This window comes from Ipomoea nil, unplaced genomic scaffold (genome assembly GCF_001879475.1).
Source record: "Ipomoea nil cultivar Tokyo-kokei standard unplaced genomic scaffold, Asagao_1.1 scaffold0143, whole genome shotgun sequence".
In the NCBI taxonomy this organism is placed as follows: domain Eukaryota; kingdom Viridiplantae; phylum Streptophyta; class Magnoliopsida; order Solanales; family Convolvulaceae; genus Ipomoea; species Ipomoea nil.
The window spans coordinates 549,160-567,279 of NW_017616571.1; the positions used below are offsets into that span (position 1 = coordinate 549,160).

An 18,120-nucleotide genomic window follows, 5' to 3' on the forward strand; every position below is an offset into this window, starting at 1 on the left:
TTGTAGTTGTAGATGGCGTGATGTAGAATTTGCACCTGTAAGTCCTCCTTTCCATATTGACCACAAATATCCTTCCCATCTCTCTCTCTCTCTCTCTCTCTCTCTCTCTCTCTCTCTCTCTCTCTCTCTCTCTCTTTCTGACCACAACTACTTGGTGCACAACCTCAAAAACTCTGTTATTCTACCTGAAATTCATTGAAGTTTCAATCTGAAAATGTGGAATCCGCCGCTCCCCAAAAATCGCATTGTCTGAGGTGTTGGAATGGCCGGTGTTGACTTCCTGGCTACTGTAGCTTCATTCCCCAACCCGGATGATAAAATTCGGAGCACCAGCTTTGAGGTTCAAGGAGGTGGTAACACTGGCAATGCTTTAATAAAACCCGGATGATAAAATTCGTCTTGGTGTTAATCCAAGGATCATATCTAAGGTTGCTGATGACTCGCATGGCGAAAGAATACTTGATGAGCTTGAAAGGGATGGTGTTGATACATCTTTTATGGTGGTGTCCAAAGGAGGAAACTCACCATTCACATATGTCATTGTTGACAACCAAAAAAAAAAAAAAAAAAAAAAAAAAAACTCGCACGTGCATTTTCACTCCAGGATATCCACCCATGATATCTGAGGGTCTACATACCCAAATCAAAATTGTCTTCAGCGCTTGGAGTAAATATTGTCTACTTAGATGGAAGGCTGCATGAGACTGCTTTGATTGTAGTGCATGAGGCAAAGAGTAGGGGCATACCTATTATAGTTGATGCAGAAAGGTTAATGGAGGGGTTGGGTGATATTCCTGACTTTGCTAGTTATGTTGTATGCTCGACAAAATTTCCACAGACATGGACTAACGCCCTTTCTATTCCAACTGCACTTGTTTCCATTATCTTGAGATTGATGTCAAATGTAAAATTCGTGATTGTTAGTTGGGTGAAGATGGTTTCTTAATGTTAGAAAGGACTGAAGCGGATAACCTCAGTTTGAAGAAATGGATGTAGCAGTGACCAACAGATTGAGAAATACAAGGTTCAGAACATAAAAAGACAGAAAAACCATTCTATTTCACGGTCAACAAACGGCGTCATTGACGGAAGATCAAAACTGTCCAACGATCAATAAATGTGGCTACTAAGTGGTAATTTTTATTAAGGAGGATGAAAAGTGTCAATGCCCCAATAAGTCTAGGACCAAAAATGGCATTAACTCTTGTATTCCGTGAGTCACAATAATAATATAACAATAATTAAATATTGTTCAATTCTATATTCTTCTAGGATTTCTATTACCATCATTAATTATTCCCAAATTTACCATAATTAAATAATTTGACCAATTATAAAGAAAGATTATTAAATAATGCACGGGACAATTCTTGAATTAAAAATTTTAAAAATTCATTAATAAAACATAAGGTTCTCATAGTTTTTTCTTAGAAACTCTTTAATAAAGTAAATTTTTTTAGAAATTGGTGGGCCAAACCGCCTACGGCGGTTTGCGGTGGATAGATCTCGGAAAAATACGCGATTTCAAAAAAACATTTGTCCAAAACGGACAACGGCGTCAAAAGTTATGCCTTGCCGAACTTTTGACACTTTACAACTTAAAAAAAAAAAAAAATATTAAAGGCCGGTTCAGCCGTCAAGGCTCCCGTTGAGGAGGCCGATTTCACGATTTTGTTTTAGAAATTGGGCGGAAAGTTAAAATTTCAGGATTTTGTTTTTATATATAGTATAGATTGTATTACACTATTTTATAATAGTAGAATAGAATTTTAACGCAGAATTATTGTACGAATGGGAAAGTAGAAATCAATATATTTTATTAGGAAGAGAGATTTTTTAGGAATTGGGTGGGAAATTAAAATTTCAGGATTTTGTTTTTATATATAGTATAGATTGTATTACACTATTTTATAATAGTAGAATAGAATTTTAACGCAGAATTATTGTACGAATGGGAAAGTAGAAATCAATATATTTTATTAGGAAGAGAGATTTTTTAGGAATTGGGTGGGAAATTAAAATTTCAGGATTTTGTTTTTATATATAGTATAGATAGTATTACACTATTTTATAATATTAGAATAGAATTTTAACGCAGAATTATTGTACGAATGGGAAAGTAGAAATCAATATATTTTATTAGGAAGAGAGATTTTTTAGGAATTGGGCGGGAAGTTAAAATTTCAGGATTTTGTTTTTATATATAGTATAGATAGATTGTATTACACTATTTTATAATATTAGAATAGAATTTTAACGCATAATTATTGTACGAATGGGAAAGTAGAAATCAATATATTTTATTAGGAAGAGAGATTTTTTAGGAATTGGGCGGGAAGTTAAAATTTCAGGATTTTGTTTTTATATATAGTATAGATTGTATTACACTATTTTATAATATTAGAATAGAATTTTAACGCAGAATTGTTGTACGAATGGGAAAGTAGAAATCAATATATTTTATTAGGAAGAGAGATTTTTTAGGAATTGGGCGGGAAGTTAAAATTTCAGGATTTTGTTTTTATATATAGTATAGATTGTATTACTCTATTTTATAATATTAGAATAAAATTTTAACGCAGAATTATTGTACGAATGGGAAAGTAGAAATCAATATATTTTATTAGGAAGAAAGATTTTTTAGGAATTGGGCGGGAAGTTAAAATTTCAGGATTTTGTTTTTATATATAGTATAGATTATTGTTAATTTTATCGTTATTATAATATATATATATATATATATATATATATATATATATATATAGTATTTGAACATATATCAATTAGAAAGGGATGACTAAGTAGTAAAATAGTCAAACATAATATTAACAATACAACAATATTAAAATTCATATTTCTATTCAACAATATTATATTATTCATTTTTTCTGTTAAAAATTATATTCTCTATTATTCTTCCAAAAGGCTGAACCCCAACCTTAAGGGCCCCCACACTCCGATATATATTCTCTATTGTTAGTTTTATAATTCTCCGTTAATTCTCTGTTAAATTTAATAAATTTCAAACTCCCATTAAAACTCAACTTCCTGGCTAAATTATTAAGATTTAAATAAAAAAATTCTTAAAAACATGCATGCTTAATTCCCAGTTAAAATCAAACTCAATCTCCCAACTCCATGCTGTACTCAAACACTCCTAAATCACCTATAAATATAGCTCAAAATCCAGCACTCGATCACTTGAAAAAGAAGATTGAGGAAGAGCAATTTGGAGCATTCCATTCGATTAACTTTAGTTTCTATAGGTGAAGTAAGGATTACAAGTTCCTTTTTGGTGATTATGCAGTTTATGTTTTTTTTAATGTTGCAGTATAAAATGCTATATTCATGTTTTAGTTTCCTTTTATATTTATTTATTAACTGTTTTCTATTATAGTTGTTTCTCTTGAATTTTCGCATATTGCAGAAAGTATTTCTAGCTAGTGATCATCATTCTCAATTTTATTAGGTAATAACAGATTAAAAGTTCCTCATATATATATATATATATATATATATATGAGGAACCGCGGTGATAATGTTCTGAATGTTGCTTCGAGTGGAATAGCATCTTTGCGATTATCGGGAAGCAGGCCAACGCATTCCAAATTTGTTGTACCACTCTCTTTGAACGAAGGTTCCACGTGCAATATATCGCAAGGCATTGACCTTGCTGAACTTATAATAAAGAGCAAATTAATAATATGGGATGAAACACTAATGACGCACAAACACTATTTTGAGACTTTGGACAAAATCATGAGGGATCTATTGAGGTTCGCCATACTAGGTAGTGCTGAAAAGACTTTTTGGTGGAAAGACAATAGTTTTGGACGGCAATTTTAGACATATCCTACCTGTTATTCCGAAAGCAACAAGACAAGTAGTTGTCGGAGCAACTATTAATTCTTCATACCAGTGGACAAATTGCAAGGTATTAAGGCTCACAAAGAACTTGAGACTACGGACCTTAGCTTCAGAGGAAGATAGACAGACAGTTGATTTGTTTTCAAAATGGATTGCAGACATCGGAGATGGGATTGCAGGGGTTGTAAACGGCGGTTCATTTGAGATCGATATTCCGGCACGGTTTTTGTTGAAGTGTGGACACGATTTCATAGCAACTATAGTGGAAAGCACCTTCCCAAGCTCGAGATATGACATGCTTGACGAGTCAGAGCTAGAAGGCCGAGCGATCTTCTCGCTGACTTTAGATGTCGTTGATCATATTAATCAGTACATGTGCGACATGAATACTGTAGAAGGACAAACATATTTAAGTTGTGACTCTTTGTGTAAGGCAGAATCAGACAATGAAAATCTATCAGAAGTACATACTCCTGAATTCTTAAATAGTTCGAGATTGTCAAGTCTTCCTAATCATTCATTGACATTAAAGGTCAGTGCATATGTTATGTTATTGCGGAACATAGTCCACTCTCTTGGTATTTGTAACGGGACGCGGCTCATCATCACAAGATTGGCAGAACACATTGTCGAAGCAAGAATAGTTAATGTCACACATGTAGAAACCAAAGTTCTTATCCTCCGATACGAGATTGCCCTTCAAGTTCCAGCGTAAACAATTCCTGTTGATGCTTGCATATGCCATGACTATCAACAAAAGCCAAGGCCAAACACTAACTCACGTTGGGTTATTGCTAAAAAATCGGTCTTTAATCATGGACAATTGTACGTGACTTTCTCCCAAGTCACCCATCTTGATGGCCTGAAGGTGTTAGCTCTAGATGATGATGGACAAGATTGTGTTGCGACTACCAATTTCGTCTACAAAGAGATTTTCAATAATGTGTAAATACAATCGTTGATATTGTGTTTCTTTTTCAAAATGACAAAATTGCTATATATCTAGACAACAATATATCCTCTACACAAATGAATTAGGATAACAATTGATTACTATAACTAAGTTGCTAGAGAACAAACACATTTGTCTAATTTATAAAAATCTTAAATAATGATATATAAAATCTTTAAAGTTACAGCACCGCATGCGTACATTTACAAATTAGCTATTAATTTGAGCAACTATTTGCTCGAATTCAAGCAATGATAGCATCAACAAACATAAACGATCCATACCATATCTTCAATTGCACTATATAATATTTGATGTTATAATTTAAATAATTGTATAACAACCCAAATATTTTTAATATATTATAACAAATCAATTACGTGCATCACACGGGTGACATCATCAACTGTGTTCTCCAACTTGTTCTCAATCAGTAGTTTCTTTGAAGAAGTCTTGCTTGAGGAAAACTCATCTAATAGACAACGCTTTGACAACTCCCCGAGTCTAGATCCTCAACATCCTTCATAGTCCCAATTAAGGCCAGGGGATTTTTAGCCTCACCTTCTGAAAGAAACTCCTGAAAAAGAAAGCTTTATTAATTTTAATATAGGACTAAGACATAGATTTGAATTGATATAAGGTAAAAGTATTTCAATTTTACCTCATCTGATTCAAATAGTCCTTGCTCCAGCTTAGAAGTTGGATCATTGTCAAAGTTTTCCAGTAATTCAGAATAGTAGGAATCAACCAATGAACAATCGTTAATAATCTTCATAACAGCGTATGCATTAGGAAGGTTATGAAACTGTTCTTTTCTCACGGAAATCTTAAAAATCCCTCTAAGTCAAGAATTAGATATAGTTAATAGTAAGATTTAGACTTTGAAAGTAAACTCATTTAATAAGTAATTGGGCATTACCTGTGGATATTTTCCTCTCAGTTATATAGCCGACATGCCTATCAATTCCTTACACTCATCTAAAAACATAATAAGCCTCAATTAAGGTTATATCATTGATTTGTGTCCCTATTTTTATATGCGAATAAATGTGTACATTTTACTTTAAATGTTGTACATTCCAATGTTAGTAGACAAAACTACCCTTACACCGTTATAACACCGTTAGTTTTTAATTCTAACATTGATAACACATCATTATTACCATACACCTATATTTATCATGTATTTTTCCTATTTTTTAATTATCATTTTATTAAAATCATTATATATTAATGTAATACTTAATTATATTTTAATTAAATTTCTATAAATGATAAATTATATATGTGTGTGTACAAGATACATATATTATTTGTGTATATATAATTCAAATTATAATTTTTAATTATTTGTATTTATCAATGTTTTAATATTGGGCATGAATTTTCGCGCATACAAAATGCTAGTTGTCCCATAAAAGGAATGGTGCATTACCATCCCTGTCAACAACTCTCACTTCAATTCTGTACCTCAAAGTACCTTCTGCCCATGTTCTTTTACACTTGTAATAGTCATAGAAACCCTTCGTATTCAAGGAAAGTTTTTTGCTTGTGTTACATCCCTGTGTCTTGCATGAGTTATAACATCAGTCCAAACCACTTTCTATTCCAACAATCTTCCCGTGACAACCCAATAATCTCCAAACTGAATATCAATAAAAATGAAAAGTCAGTCTAGAAGACTATTGCTTATATTATAATAAGTAATAGACTTTAGAAAAAACAATACCTATCTTTTCTCATACACATCACTTATGGTACTCATAATCATAGACCCACGGTTGAATGTGTCAAAAGTATTGGCAGAAGACAGACTTGCATTAGAACAAATACTCCGCATAGGAGACTTCTCACCACACATACTAAAGTGAACACGACAGAAAGTAAGAATAAAAAAACTCACAAACTGAAAAGGTTTGAAGACTCAATGGTAGTATTTACCTTTCCCTAAAATCAATTATTTCAGGAATGTCTTCATTTATAAATAATTGAGTCGCATCATATGAAGATGAAATTTTAGTTTCCCCAACTATTGAAAAAGACAGAGTAATTTGTATTAATGAAATAATAAAAACCTACATAGGCTATAAAATCAAGTAGAGATGTGAACTTACTGTTGAAGCAGGTTTTTGCCTTACAAAATTGCATAAAAATAATGACAGGATCAGTGGCACTTTTTTGTACCAAGAATTGACCTTATCAACATGGCCGTTCTAGACAGTGCATTTCATTTCCTCACCACTAAAGACACAAAAACAGTTCAGTATCCACACACACACACACACACACACACACACAAAAAAAAAAAAAGGATTACAATAAAATTGTGAACTAACACATAATATACCTTTCATCCTCTATAAGAAAGTCTATCAACCGGGAAGGCCTTCCACCAAGAACCTTTTCTATAGGAGAATATATTTCAATTATCCTTCCAATCACATCTAAAAACGGAAAGTTACAAAGAATTAAATCCAATATAAATACGAATGCAGTATAAAAAAAAAATTAATGAAATAGATTATTTACCAATAAGTTCCTTGTCGTCTATCTCAATTGATTTCAAATATTTAAAACTTCTCAAACGAAACATGTGCCTAGGAAAATATTGATTTTTGTACTCCTTGACAATGGTAGAATATATTAACTTGGCCATAAATTTGTTATTGCTAGTCTTATAAGTATAAAAGTTAGTAACACCCAGAAAATATTTTAGACAATAAACTTTGCCTTCAACAAATCTATTCCAGAATTTAACAACATGCTCGCGGGGTATATGAGCATATAAGACATTACCCTGCAATTACATTAAAAAAAATATTGTTGTGATTTTGCAAATTATCCTGCAATTAGTGAATTTATTTTCACAGATTAGATGCTTACCTCCCGATCATGGAACACGCATTCTCAACATTTGACAACTTCATTGCCCCTACATTCTCTAACTTCATATGTACGAATACATCTTACCTTCAACGCACACGTGGTTTTCATGGGCGTTATCTGACTGACCAAAATGTAGAGAGGAGGCATACTTGAACTGATATTTTCGACTGATCTGACAAAATGTTTATAGTGATGTAGAATTACCAGGATGTATATGAACTGATATTAGACTCCTTTTATAAGCCATGAATTAGAGTTATATTATGAATGTTTATTTGGAATTGTTTATATTCATGCTAATGTTTTGGAATAATGAGGATCCATTGAATAATAATTGTAATTAAAAATGACGTAAACCATTTTAAAAAAGAGTAAAAAGTAAAAATTAATTTTACCAATTCATTCACACGTTTGGAGGTGAAAAAATATTGTGGTTAGGATTCTGCTTTATTATATATAAAGATAAAGATTAAACATGGGTCGTTAAATTTTTTTTTTTTTTTTATTATAACTATTACAATTACTTTTATGATAATCTATATTTTTTTAATGCTTAAGGTGTAATACTATGAGAAGTAAATATAACTTATCATTTCTATTTTTTCGTGTAATTACTAAGGTAATTTTATGGATATATATATATATATATATATATATATATATATATATATTGATGTACGGGAAAGATGTGGTGAGTAAACGGGTGTAAATTTGTCGTTCCGCTAGGGATTGGGACTATGGCACGTACTTGAGTGATAACTAAAGTCCTCGGCACCAAAGTATTGGAACCCACAAGAATCCAAGCAAGTTCAAATTCATGGTTGAGTACGTCAACAATTAAAGGCTAAAAATCTAGTTAAGACAATGCAAATTAAACACAAGTAAACACAATAATAAAAGATGGGCTCAAATTAGGGGATGTTGCCTTCTAGATGCTTTAACAACTTAGGGATTAGGGGAGAACATCAACCAAAGGATCATAAAGGCAATGCACATAAAAATCCTAGCTTAAAGCCATTTTTCATAAGCTAAAAAACAAAGATTAGAGAAAGGATCGCCCTACTTTCGTGGTGTATCAATTCCTAGCTCTTAAAGCACAAAAGCATTTAGGCCCCTAATTCTTCCCTATTTTCATAAAAAGAAAATGGGTTTGAGAAAGGAGAGGCTTGAGTTCTTCACCCAACTTTCATTGTGGAGAATAACTATCCAAAAACAAGCTAATAAGAGTTACGTACCAAATATTAACAAGATTCAACATAAATCCATTTCAAACAAATGAACCCTAGGTTAGATATCTTCCCCCTTATGCAATAATCACCTATTTAGCATCTAGGTTGGCAATATCACCCTAATCCAAGCCCAAAAATGAACTACTCACACTTCATAAGCATAAATAACAACAAAGACAAGAAAGTATCATAAATATTGCACAAAAGCTTAAAAAGAAGAGTGAGAAAGCTTATCTATTGAAGATGAGAAATTTGTGGTTGAATCCCACTCCAATCCATGATTACAAGCTTTGTAGATGAGTTAGAGATGAAATATTAGACTAATCTAAGCTAAGGAAATGAAAGGAAGTGAAAGATGTGTTTTTGGGGTGAAAAATCCTCTTTTAAATGACAAAAAACGGGCTATTATGAGTTGCAGAATGCTGTCCACGGGTGTGGCTTCACTCGTGGCCAAAAATGCAGGGCACACTGCCCAGTGGCCATGGGTGTGGCCACGGCCGTGGCCAGACCCGTGGCCACAGGCAATGTGCACTGTCTGTGCACTGAGTTCGTCTTCTAGGCAAGTTTTCACTCTCAAAACCTTTGAATTAGCATTTTTAGTCTTCATCAAAGTTGTATCTCTTCAAGTTAGATTTCCAATAACATAAGAATCACTTTAATTGGACATTTGTAGCTCGAGATATGATCCAAAGACTATGACGTCGACGTACAGGTCGGGAATTGCATTGCATTGATCTTTTGCTTCTCTTTTGTTTTGGTTTGCCCAAATGACTAGGACCATTGAAAGCACCATCCTAGACTCCTTTGGGAGTGTTGCATCCATCTCCATAGCTTCATATTTGGCTCTCATTGACTCCAAATTCATCCAAAATGCCTCAAAAGTACACAATTATCTGCAACTCTACAATTTATTTATGCATCAAAAGATATAAACAAAGGAATTAAGGCACTTCTTTGCATAAAATCAAAGTGTCCATCACTCAAAATATGTCTATACAAGGGGTAAAAATATGGACATAAATGCACTTATCATATATATATATATATATATATATATATATATATATATATATATATATATAATTATTTATTTATTTATATAGATAGATAGATTAGCACTCATATGCGACGGGGGCTTACGGTGCGGTGGTGCGGCGGAGGTTCCATAAATACACCAACAGTGTTAACAACATGAACCAACAGTGTAAGAAAACACAGCACAATGAAATGCAGAAAAAAAAACACCAAAAAATACACAATACACCCAAAAAAGTACACAATATAACTCACCACACCCTAATGGTGTGTATTCCGAACACTTCTTTGCATAAAATCAAAGTGTCCATCACTCAAAATATGTCTATACAAGGGGTAAAAATATGGACATAAATGCACTTATCATATATATATATATATATATATATATATATATATATATATATATATATATATATATATTTATTTATTTATTTATTTATTTATATAGATAGATAGATTAGCACTCATATGCGACGGGGGCTTACGGTGCGGTGGTGCGGCGGAGGTTCCATAAATACACCAACAGTGTTAACAACATGCACCAACAGTGTAAGAAAACACAGCACAATGAAATGCAGAAAAAAAAAAACACCAAAAAATACACAATACACCCAAAAAAGTACACAATATAACTCACCACACCCTAATGGTGTGTATTTCCGAACACTCTATGGTGCGTTTACGCACACCTAATGGTGTGTTTTTAGTGATACGTACTTAATTTGTTTGTGTTTTTGTGTTGCATTTCATAACGTTGATGGTGTATAATCGGTCAACAGTTGGTGACGCCGCACCACCGCACCTGAACCTAACTCTCTCTCTCTCTCTCTCTCTCTCTCTATATATATATATATATATATATATATATATATATATAATATGTGAGCTGAATATTAAAGAATTGTATCGTCAAAATAGATACAACTAACAATGAACAAAAGTTAGGAGTAACAATATTTGAATATAAATTGATCGTTTTCATTTGAATAAACGTAGATTATCATCTAAATAAATACAACTAATATGGAACTGAAGAAGTATTTGAACATAACTCTTTTTTTCTTCTCCCAATTTTTTTTTTTTTTTGCTAACTACTATGTTGTGTGGTAGCACTCAGGGACGGAGGGAGAGGGGGGGCAGCTGCCAAAAATTATACAGCCCCAAAACGACGTCGTTTTGGGGCTGTATTATATATATATATATATATATATATATATATATATATATATATATATTCTTATTTGACTAACAGAAGATCTCTGGTCTATCTCTATGACTTTGCTCACTGCCCTCGGTCTCCGGTCTCTCTCTACGACTCCTCATCTCCGGTCTCTCTCTCCGGCAATAGCGGCAAGGCACAACACGGCAAGTCGGCACGACGGCAACACCACTCAAGCTCTCAACGCCTAAGCCTCTCCAAAACTCAGGTCTTTAATTTTGCCCTAATTTCTTTAATTTCCCTAATTACTCAAATTTTATTTTAATCAATTTATGTTTGATTGAATACTTGAATACATAAATTTGTTTATCAGTTTGTGTTTATGAATTATCAAGTATGAATTTATGAATGTGAATTTATAATTGGTGTTGCAGTGGTATGAATGTGAATTTATAATTGGTGTTGCAGTGGCTTGAAAAATAATTGAATGGTAGTGGCTTGAAAAATATGTATGGCAGTGGCTTGAAAAATAAATATATGTTTCATGTTTGATGTTTCTAGAGGCAGATATGGAGTGATGGCCGAATGAGGCAGTGGCCTGGGCCTAATTTTTATAATATTAATTTTCTAGAGGCAGTGATGGCCAATTTGGTGCATTTGTTTTTGTCATAATTTTCTTAAATCTTAGACTCTTAGTTATATTTTATTTTATTGATTCAGCTGTGGAAATTTTTTTAAAAGAAAATCAACTTTTGGGGATTTATCTAATTAAAGTAGTCGCGAAGTGTCAAGTGCAAGGCCTCGTATTGAAGTAGACATAGATGAACTTGAAGTTGACCCGGGTAAAAGGAAAAATATATATGAATATCATATCAATGATAGAGATATTGTGCGGAGACGGTATCTACAAATGGGTCCTTGTCAACCAAAAAATCATGTCTTTCCTTCTAGAGTGATTACGGGTGTTAATAGGAGATTTAATCCTAAATGGTTTGAAGATCATAGCAATTGGTTGGAGTATAGTGTATCTGAAGATGCAGCATATTGCTTATGTTGTTATCTATTCAAAGATGAAAGTATTGGACAACAAGCTGGGGGAGAATCATTTGTCACAGAAGGATTCAACAATTGGAAAAAAGGACCGGAAAAGTTGCGTGGACATGTTGGTAATCATAATAGTGTTCACGCAAGGAACGTACAAGCTTGTCGAGATTTAATGACTCAAGAGCAACACCTACAAGTTTGTGTATCAAAACACTCAGAGCAATCGAAGCAAGACTACCGTGTTCGATTGACTTCATCAGTTAAATGCATCCGGTTACTTTTGAGGCAAGGACTTGCTTTTCGTGGAAATGATGAAAGTTACGACTCTCTTAATCGGGGAAACTTCCTTGAACTCTTAAAGTTTCTTGCAGATAATAATGAAGATGTTGGCAGAGTAGTGATGCGAAATGCACCGGAAAATCACCAAATGACTTCTCCTTGCATTCAAAAAGATATAGTTAATGCAATTGCAAGTGAGACAACTGAAATGATAATCAATGATCTTGGTGGAGAATTATTTGGAATAATAGTTGATGAGTCAAAAGATATATCAGTGAAAGAGCAGATGATTGTGTTTATTCGGTATGTGGATTCAAGTGGGCATATTATTGAGCGTCTTCTTGGAATTACTCATGTTCGTGATACCACATCTATGTCTCTTAAAGTAGCAATTGAACATCTTCTAACAAGGCATGGATTAAGCATTTCAAGAATACGAGGCCAAGACTATGATGGAGCAAGTAATATGCGAGGTGAGTTCAATGGTCTTAGGACTTTGATTATGAATGAGAATCCAAGTGCTTTTTATGTTCATTGTTTTGCTCATCAAATACAACTAGCACTTGTGGGTGTTGCAAAGGAAAATGAGGATGTTGGAGATTTTTTTGTCACTGTCTTGCAATTGTGCAATATTATATGTGCTTCATGTAAGCGAAGAGATAGCTTACGAGACAAACAATTACAGATGTTAATTGATTCAATTTCTGCTGATACAATTGAAACGGGAATTTGTTTGAATCAAGAAGTAGTTTTACAACGTCCTGGTGATACACGTTGGGGATCTCATTATGGTGCACTTGTGAGCATTCTGAAATTATTTTCTCCGGTGATTGATGTTCTTGACGAATTAAGGCAAGATCCAAAACAAAGGCTAGAAGCATTTAGAGTATTGAAGAATATCCTATGTTTTGGTTTTGTATTCTTTTTGCACTTAATGAAGGATGTTTTAGCAATTACCAATGACTTGTCACAGGCATTACAGAGGAAAGATCAAAACATTGTGAATGCCATGAGACTAGTTGATGTCTCAAAACAAAGGTTGCAAATGATGAGGGATGATGGGTGGGAAGCTCTTTTAAAAGAAGTTTCACTATTTTGCAACAAGAATGCAATTTCCATACCTAATATGGATGAAGTTTATGTAGTTCCTGGAAGACCTCGCCGTAATGTGGAAGAAAGGACTCATCTTCATAGGTACCGTGTTGAAAGGTTTTGTGCGGTTTTAGATCTACAACTTCAAGAGCTAAACAACCGTTTCAATGAGAAGAATACATAGTTGCTCTTATGTGTGGCATGTTTTGATCCAAGGAATTCCTTTGCTATGTTTGATAAAGATAAGTTAATTCGATTGGCACAGTTCTATCCAAATAATTTTTCTGATATTGAACTTGAATTACTAGATAACCAACTGCAGACTTATTTTATTGATGTAAGTTCTGATCCTGCTTTCTCTAAATTGGATGGTATTGATGAATTAGCTCAAAAACTGGTGGAAACGAGAAGACATTTGGACTATACATTAGTGTATTTGCTTCTAAAGTTGTCTTTGATCCTACCGGTTGCAACTGCTAGTGTGGAAAGAGCATTTTCTTCTATGAAGTTAATTAAGACATCTTTACGCAACCGGATGAGTGATGATTTCTTACATGATTGCTTAGTGTCATATGTTGAAAAGGATGTTTTTGATCAGGTTTCAAATGAAGCAATTCTACAACGATTTCAAAAGATGAGAGAGCGTAGAGGAGTATTATCCCGTACTTCATCATAAACTTTGTATTGTAATTTATAATGTATTTTATATGTTGACAATTATATTCGTATTAGATATTTTGTATTTGAACCTTGTATTTGAACATTTTTAAATTTATGTTGCCTTTACTTCTTTGCCCCCCCTGAGAAAAATTCCTGGCTCCGTCCCCGGTAGCACTTCTGTTACAATTTCAGTTAGATGGTCACAAGATCAAACTCTAGTATTTGGGCTGAAAAAAGTTAAGAAAATAAAGAATCGTGAGTGTTTTTAAAAAGTGTACTTATAAAAATTATTTTATTCCTTTCAAAAAAAATTATTTTATTTTATTTTAACTTATCTTTTGGTATATATGTCTTCAAAGTAGTACAAGAAATTTTAGAAAATGCTATTTATCCCTCCTAAATTTTTTCTAATTTTTTTTCATGGTGTGGCCTATATTTATTGGGAGTCATGAATTGACTGGCCCTACACACTTTTAATTAAATGCTAAATAATCCAATTAAATTGTATCACATTAGAAGGAGAAATTGTGAGGTAAGTTTTTATGAGGGGTACCCACTCATATATTTTTTATATCAACTTATTACATTTTAATTTACCCTTAAAAATATGCAAGATTCTTTTTTCTATAATTATAATATTATTGATTAAAATAAAAATAAAAATAAGAACAATGATGATGATGAGTGTTATTGTTATTGTTATTGGGTGTTATTTTGAAATTTATATTTAAATAATTAGTTATAATGCGCACATTGCGTGATTAAATTAATGTCCGATACAAAATTTAAAATAAGCAATTATATAATATAATTTTTAAATATCAAAATTAATTAATATAAAATAAAAAAATTTATTTTTGATATATCAAAATGATAATTTTCAACTTGTAATAAAAGTAGTAATAGTAGTAGTAGTAAATATGAGTATTGTTGTAGAGAATTATAATCGAGAATACAAATTATGTCATAACAATTTTAATATTAAAATAAATTAAGCCTTCTTAATGCGATATTGATGAATTAGTAAGAATTCACTATTTTTTTTTAAAATGACATGATTATAATAGGTTTACTAATATTGTCGAATAGTAATTAAAAATTATGCAATGAAATTATAGCATGCAAATTCATAAGTTTTTGTTGTTTATATGATTGAGACGTCAATTATCATTACATGTGAATTATTTATCTTGTAAACTCTCGTTGATATTTTAAAATATTAATTTTTTCCCTTATAAGATTGATTAGATAATTAAATTTTTGCATTTAAATTTTTAAAGTATAGAGAAATTTTGTCTCATACATAATAGATCAACTTATAATAACATGCACGCACGTTTTAACTAAAGTAATATAGATTTGGAATAGACAATAAAAGTTTGTGCTACAACGAATAAGGTTTGGTTTCAACAAAAAAGAAAACAATGCATTCAAATAATAATTATAAATTGACATGCATATTTTGTGTGATAAATAGTACGTCAAAAAATACTAACAATGATGAAGGAGTGTGGATCGATGGGGTGGCTGATATAGGCAATGTAATGGTCGAGTATTATAAAAAACTATTCACGGCTGAACATGGAAATTTGGAAGAAATTATTGACTGCATTTCTTCTCGTGTAAGACCGGAGGATAATGACATGCTTATTAGACCAGTAAGTGTTGAAGAGGTATACAAAGTTGTGATGCAGATGCACCTCGATAAATCCCCGGGTCTGGATAGATTCGGTCCATGCTGTTTTTAGCACTTCTGGGATGTTGCTTGGGGAAAAGTCACCTAATTTTGTCGCCAATTTGTAAACACTGCTAAGCTTCCTGATAAAGCTAATTCAACATTTATTGTTCTTATTCCAAAGAAAGTGCGTCCAAAATCTATGAAGGACTTGAGACCCATAGCCCTCTGCAATGTTCTATACAAAATTGCAGCCAAGGTTTGTGCAAATCGTATGAAGTTTATGCTAGATGGACTCATCTCCGGGGTGTACCAGGACGGTTAATTACAGATAATATCATGTTGGCTTACGAAGCCCACTATTACCTGAATCGCAAAACACAAGGGAGGGAAGGGGTGGTTGCATACCCTAAGTAATTGTAATTGTGTGATAAACTAATATTAATACCCTAAGTAAACCAACTTAGACTGACTCTCAATATTCAATAAGGCAGTACGCAGTAACCCTATCTGAGAAGACAAAAGCCCTAACTCCTCTCCCACAGACCACAGTTTCGCAGTTCGTCACTCACAACTCACTCACTCCCTTTCCCGTCGTTTGGTTAGCGGCTCAGCGCTCCACCGGCGTTCGGCGGCCAACCACCACCAGGTCCAGTGGTCCACCATCAGGCGTCAACGACTCAGTGGGTGCGCTCTTCTTTGTCTTGGCCAATCGCTAGAGTCCGTCGTTTGCTCGGCTGCTCCATTTGCTCATCCATCAGCGGCCAGTCGCTCCAGGAGTCCAGGCTACCACTTAACGACAGTAGTCCACCAGAGTACAACTGTACAAGGTATGTTTTTTTTTTTTAAATAAATATTTTTAGACTATTAATAGTTTAATACTTGATTGTTAACAAGTTTTGTTGTGTGAAATATTTTTTTGTGGCTAATAATACAAATTTATTTTTTAAATTTTCACTTTCCAGTGTATGTTTGAGTTTGTATGTTCAGATGTTTTGTTACTCTGTTTGATTATTTCCAGTGTATTACTCTAAATATATACTCTGTTTACTTGATCTTTGAATGAATATATTCAATGGTGCCTCTAGATTATTAGCAATTATGTTATCATTTTGAGAAAAGAATGTTAGTCGTTAGAACTTGCTGCCCTTTCACCCACGTTGTACATCAACAAGAAAAAGGTTGCAATAAAATTCTTCAGCAAACATGGCTTGTATGCTGTATGCTAGCTTCAGTTGCCTCCTCTTCCTATTGCTACAGTCTTTCTGCATGGTGATCATAGACTTGTAGTCTCCAAAACTCATTCTAAACCTTAGGTACTTTTATCACTGGAAGTCATCTGTTCTTTGTAAAAGTTATTCACTTATTCCCACTTGAAAAGTTAATCATTAGGTATAGCTGGAATGGGTTGACAAATTTCATATTTGAATTGGATATATATTTTTGCTATCAGAGGATTAAACTATCTAGTATCTATTATGTTGTATCTTCTTTTGAACTTAGAATGAATGTGTTGAATGTGTTTAATTTGTTCCACTGTATATTTCTATGTATGTAATATGTTTGATTTTTAATTGTTCTTTGAATGCTATTTGTAGATGCCAATGGAAGATATTTCTCTTTATTTTACCACTTCGTCATCCGATGAAGTTGCTATTTCAACAAGTGGGACCATAGATGCAAGTCAAGTTTCAAAAAAAAAAAAAAGAGAAAAACAATAAAACCAAGGTCAGAAGTTTGGTCTCACTTTGAAAAAATTACTTCGTCTTCCGGGGTTACATCATGCAAATGTATTCATTGGGGGGAAGAATATGCTTGTGATCCAAAGAAAAATGGAACTGCATCACTAAAATATCACATGAATGCATGCAATCAAAATCCCGATAATGTTGATAAGTCACAATCTCAAATTGTTTTGCAAAATAAGGGTAATGAAGGGGAAGGGGCCTATTTCTTTTGTAGTGACAAGATAAATGCTCCGCATTCATCGCCACGCCTGATCGTGGTTTTCCGATTCAACTTTCCGATCGTGGATACCTCTCCCGATCGTGATCGGAGGGAGTGTTTTCCCTAGGCTGTCTAGGGCTTTTGTTATTTAATCTGCGATGATGATTTCGTTTTCTCTACTTGTGATCAATTTCCTTCTGTTGTGGCTCTTGACATCGCTCTGCATGGACGTCTTGGATCTAGAAAAGCGTTGTGCCGAAATTGTTCTGGCCGATGAAGCGGACGGAGGCCT

General features: G+C 33.2%; 1 protein-coding gene across 1 annotated transcript; it reads left to right on the forward strand.

The window, feature by feature from the left end:
* Nucleotides 1-12,041: 12,041 nt before the first annotated feature.
* On the forward strand, nucleotides 12,042-13,730 carry LOC109172048 (zinc finger MYM-type protein 1-like). Its single transcript, XM_019321201.1, has one exon. The coding sequence runs from the start codon at nucleotides 12,042-12,044 to the stop codon at nucleotides 13,728-13,730; it is 1,689 nt and encodes a 562-aa protein (XP_019176746.1).
* Nucleotides 13,731-18,120: the final 4,390 nt, after the last annotated feature.

Coding starts and splice junctions, on each gene's coding strand:
- LOC109172048 (XM_019321201.1), top strand. CDS start 12,042: ATGGGTCCTTGTCAACCAAAAAATCATGTCTTTCCTTCTAGAGTGATT.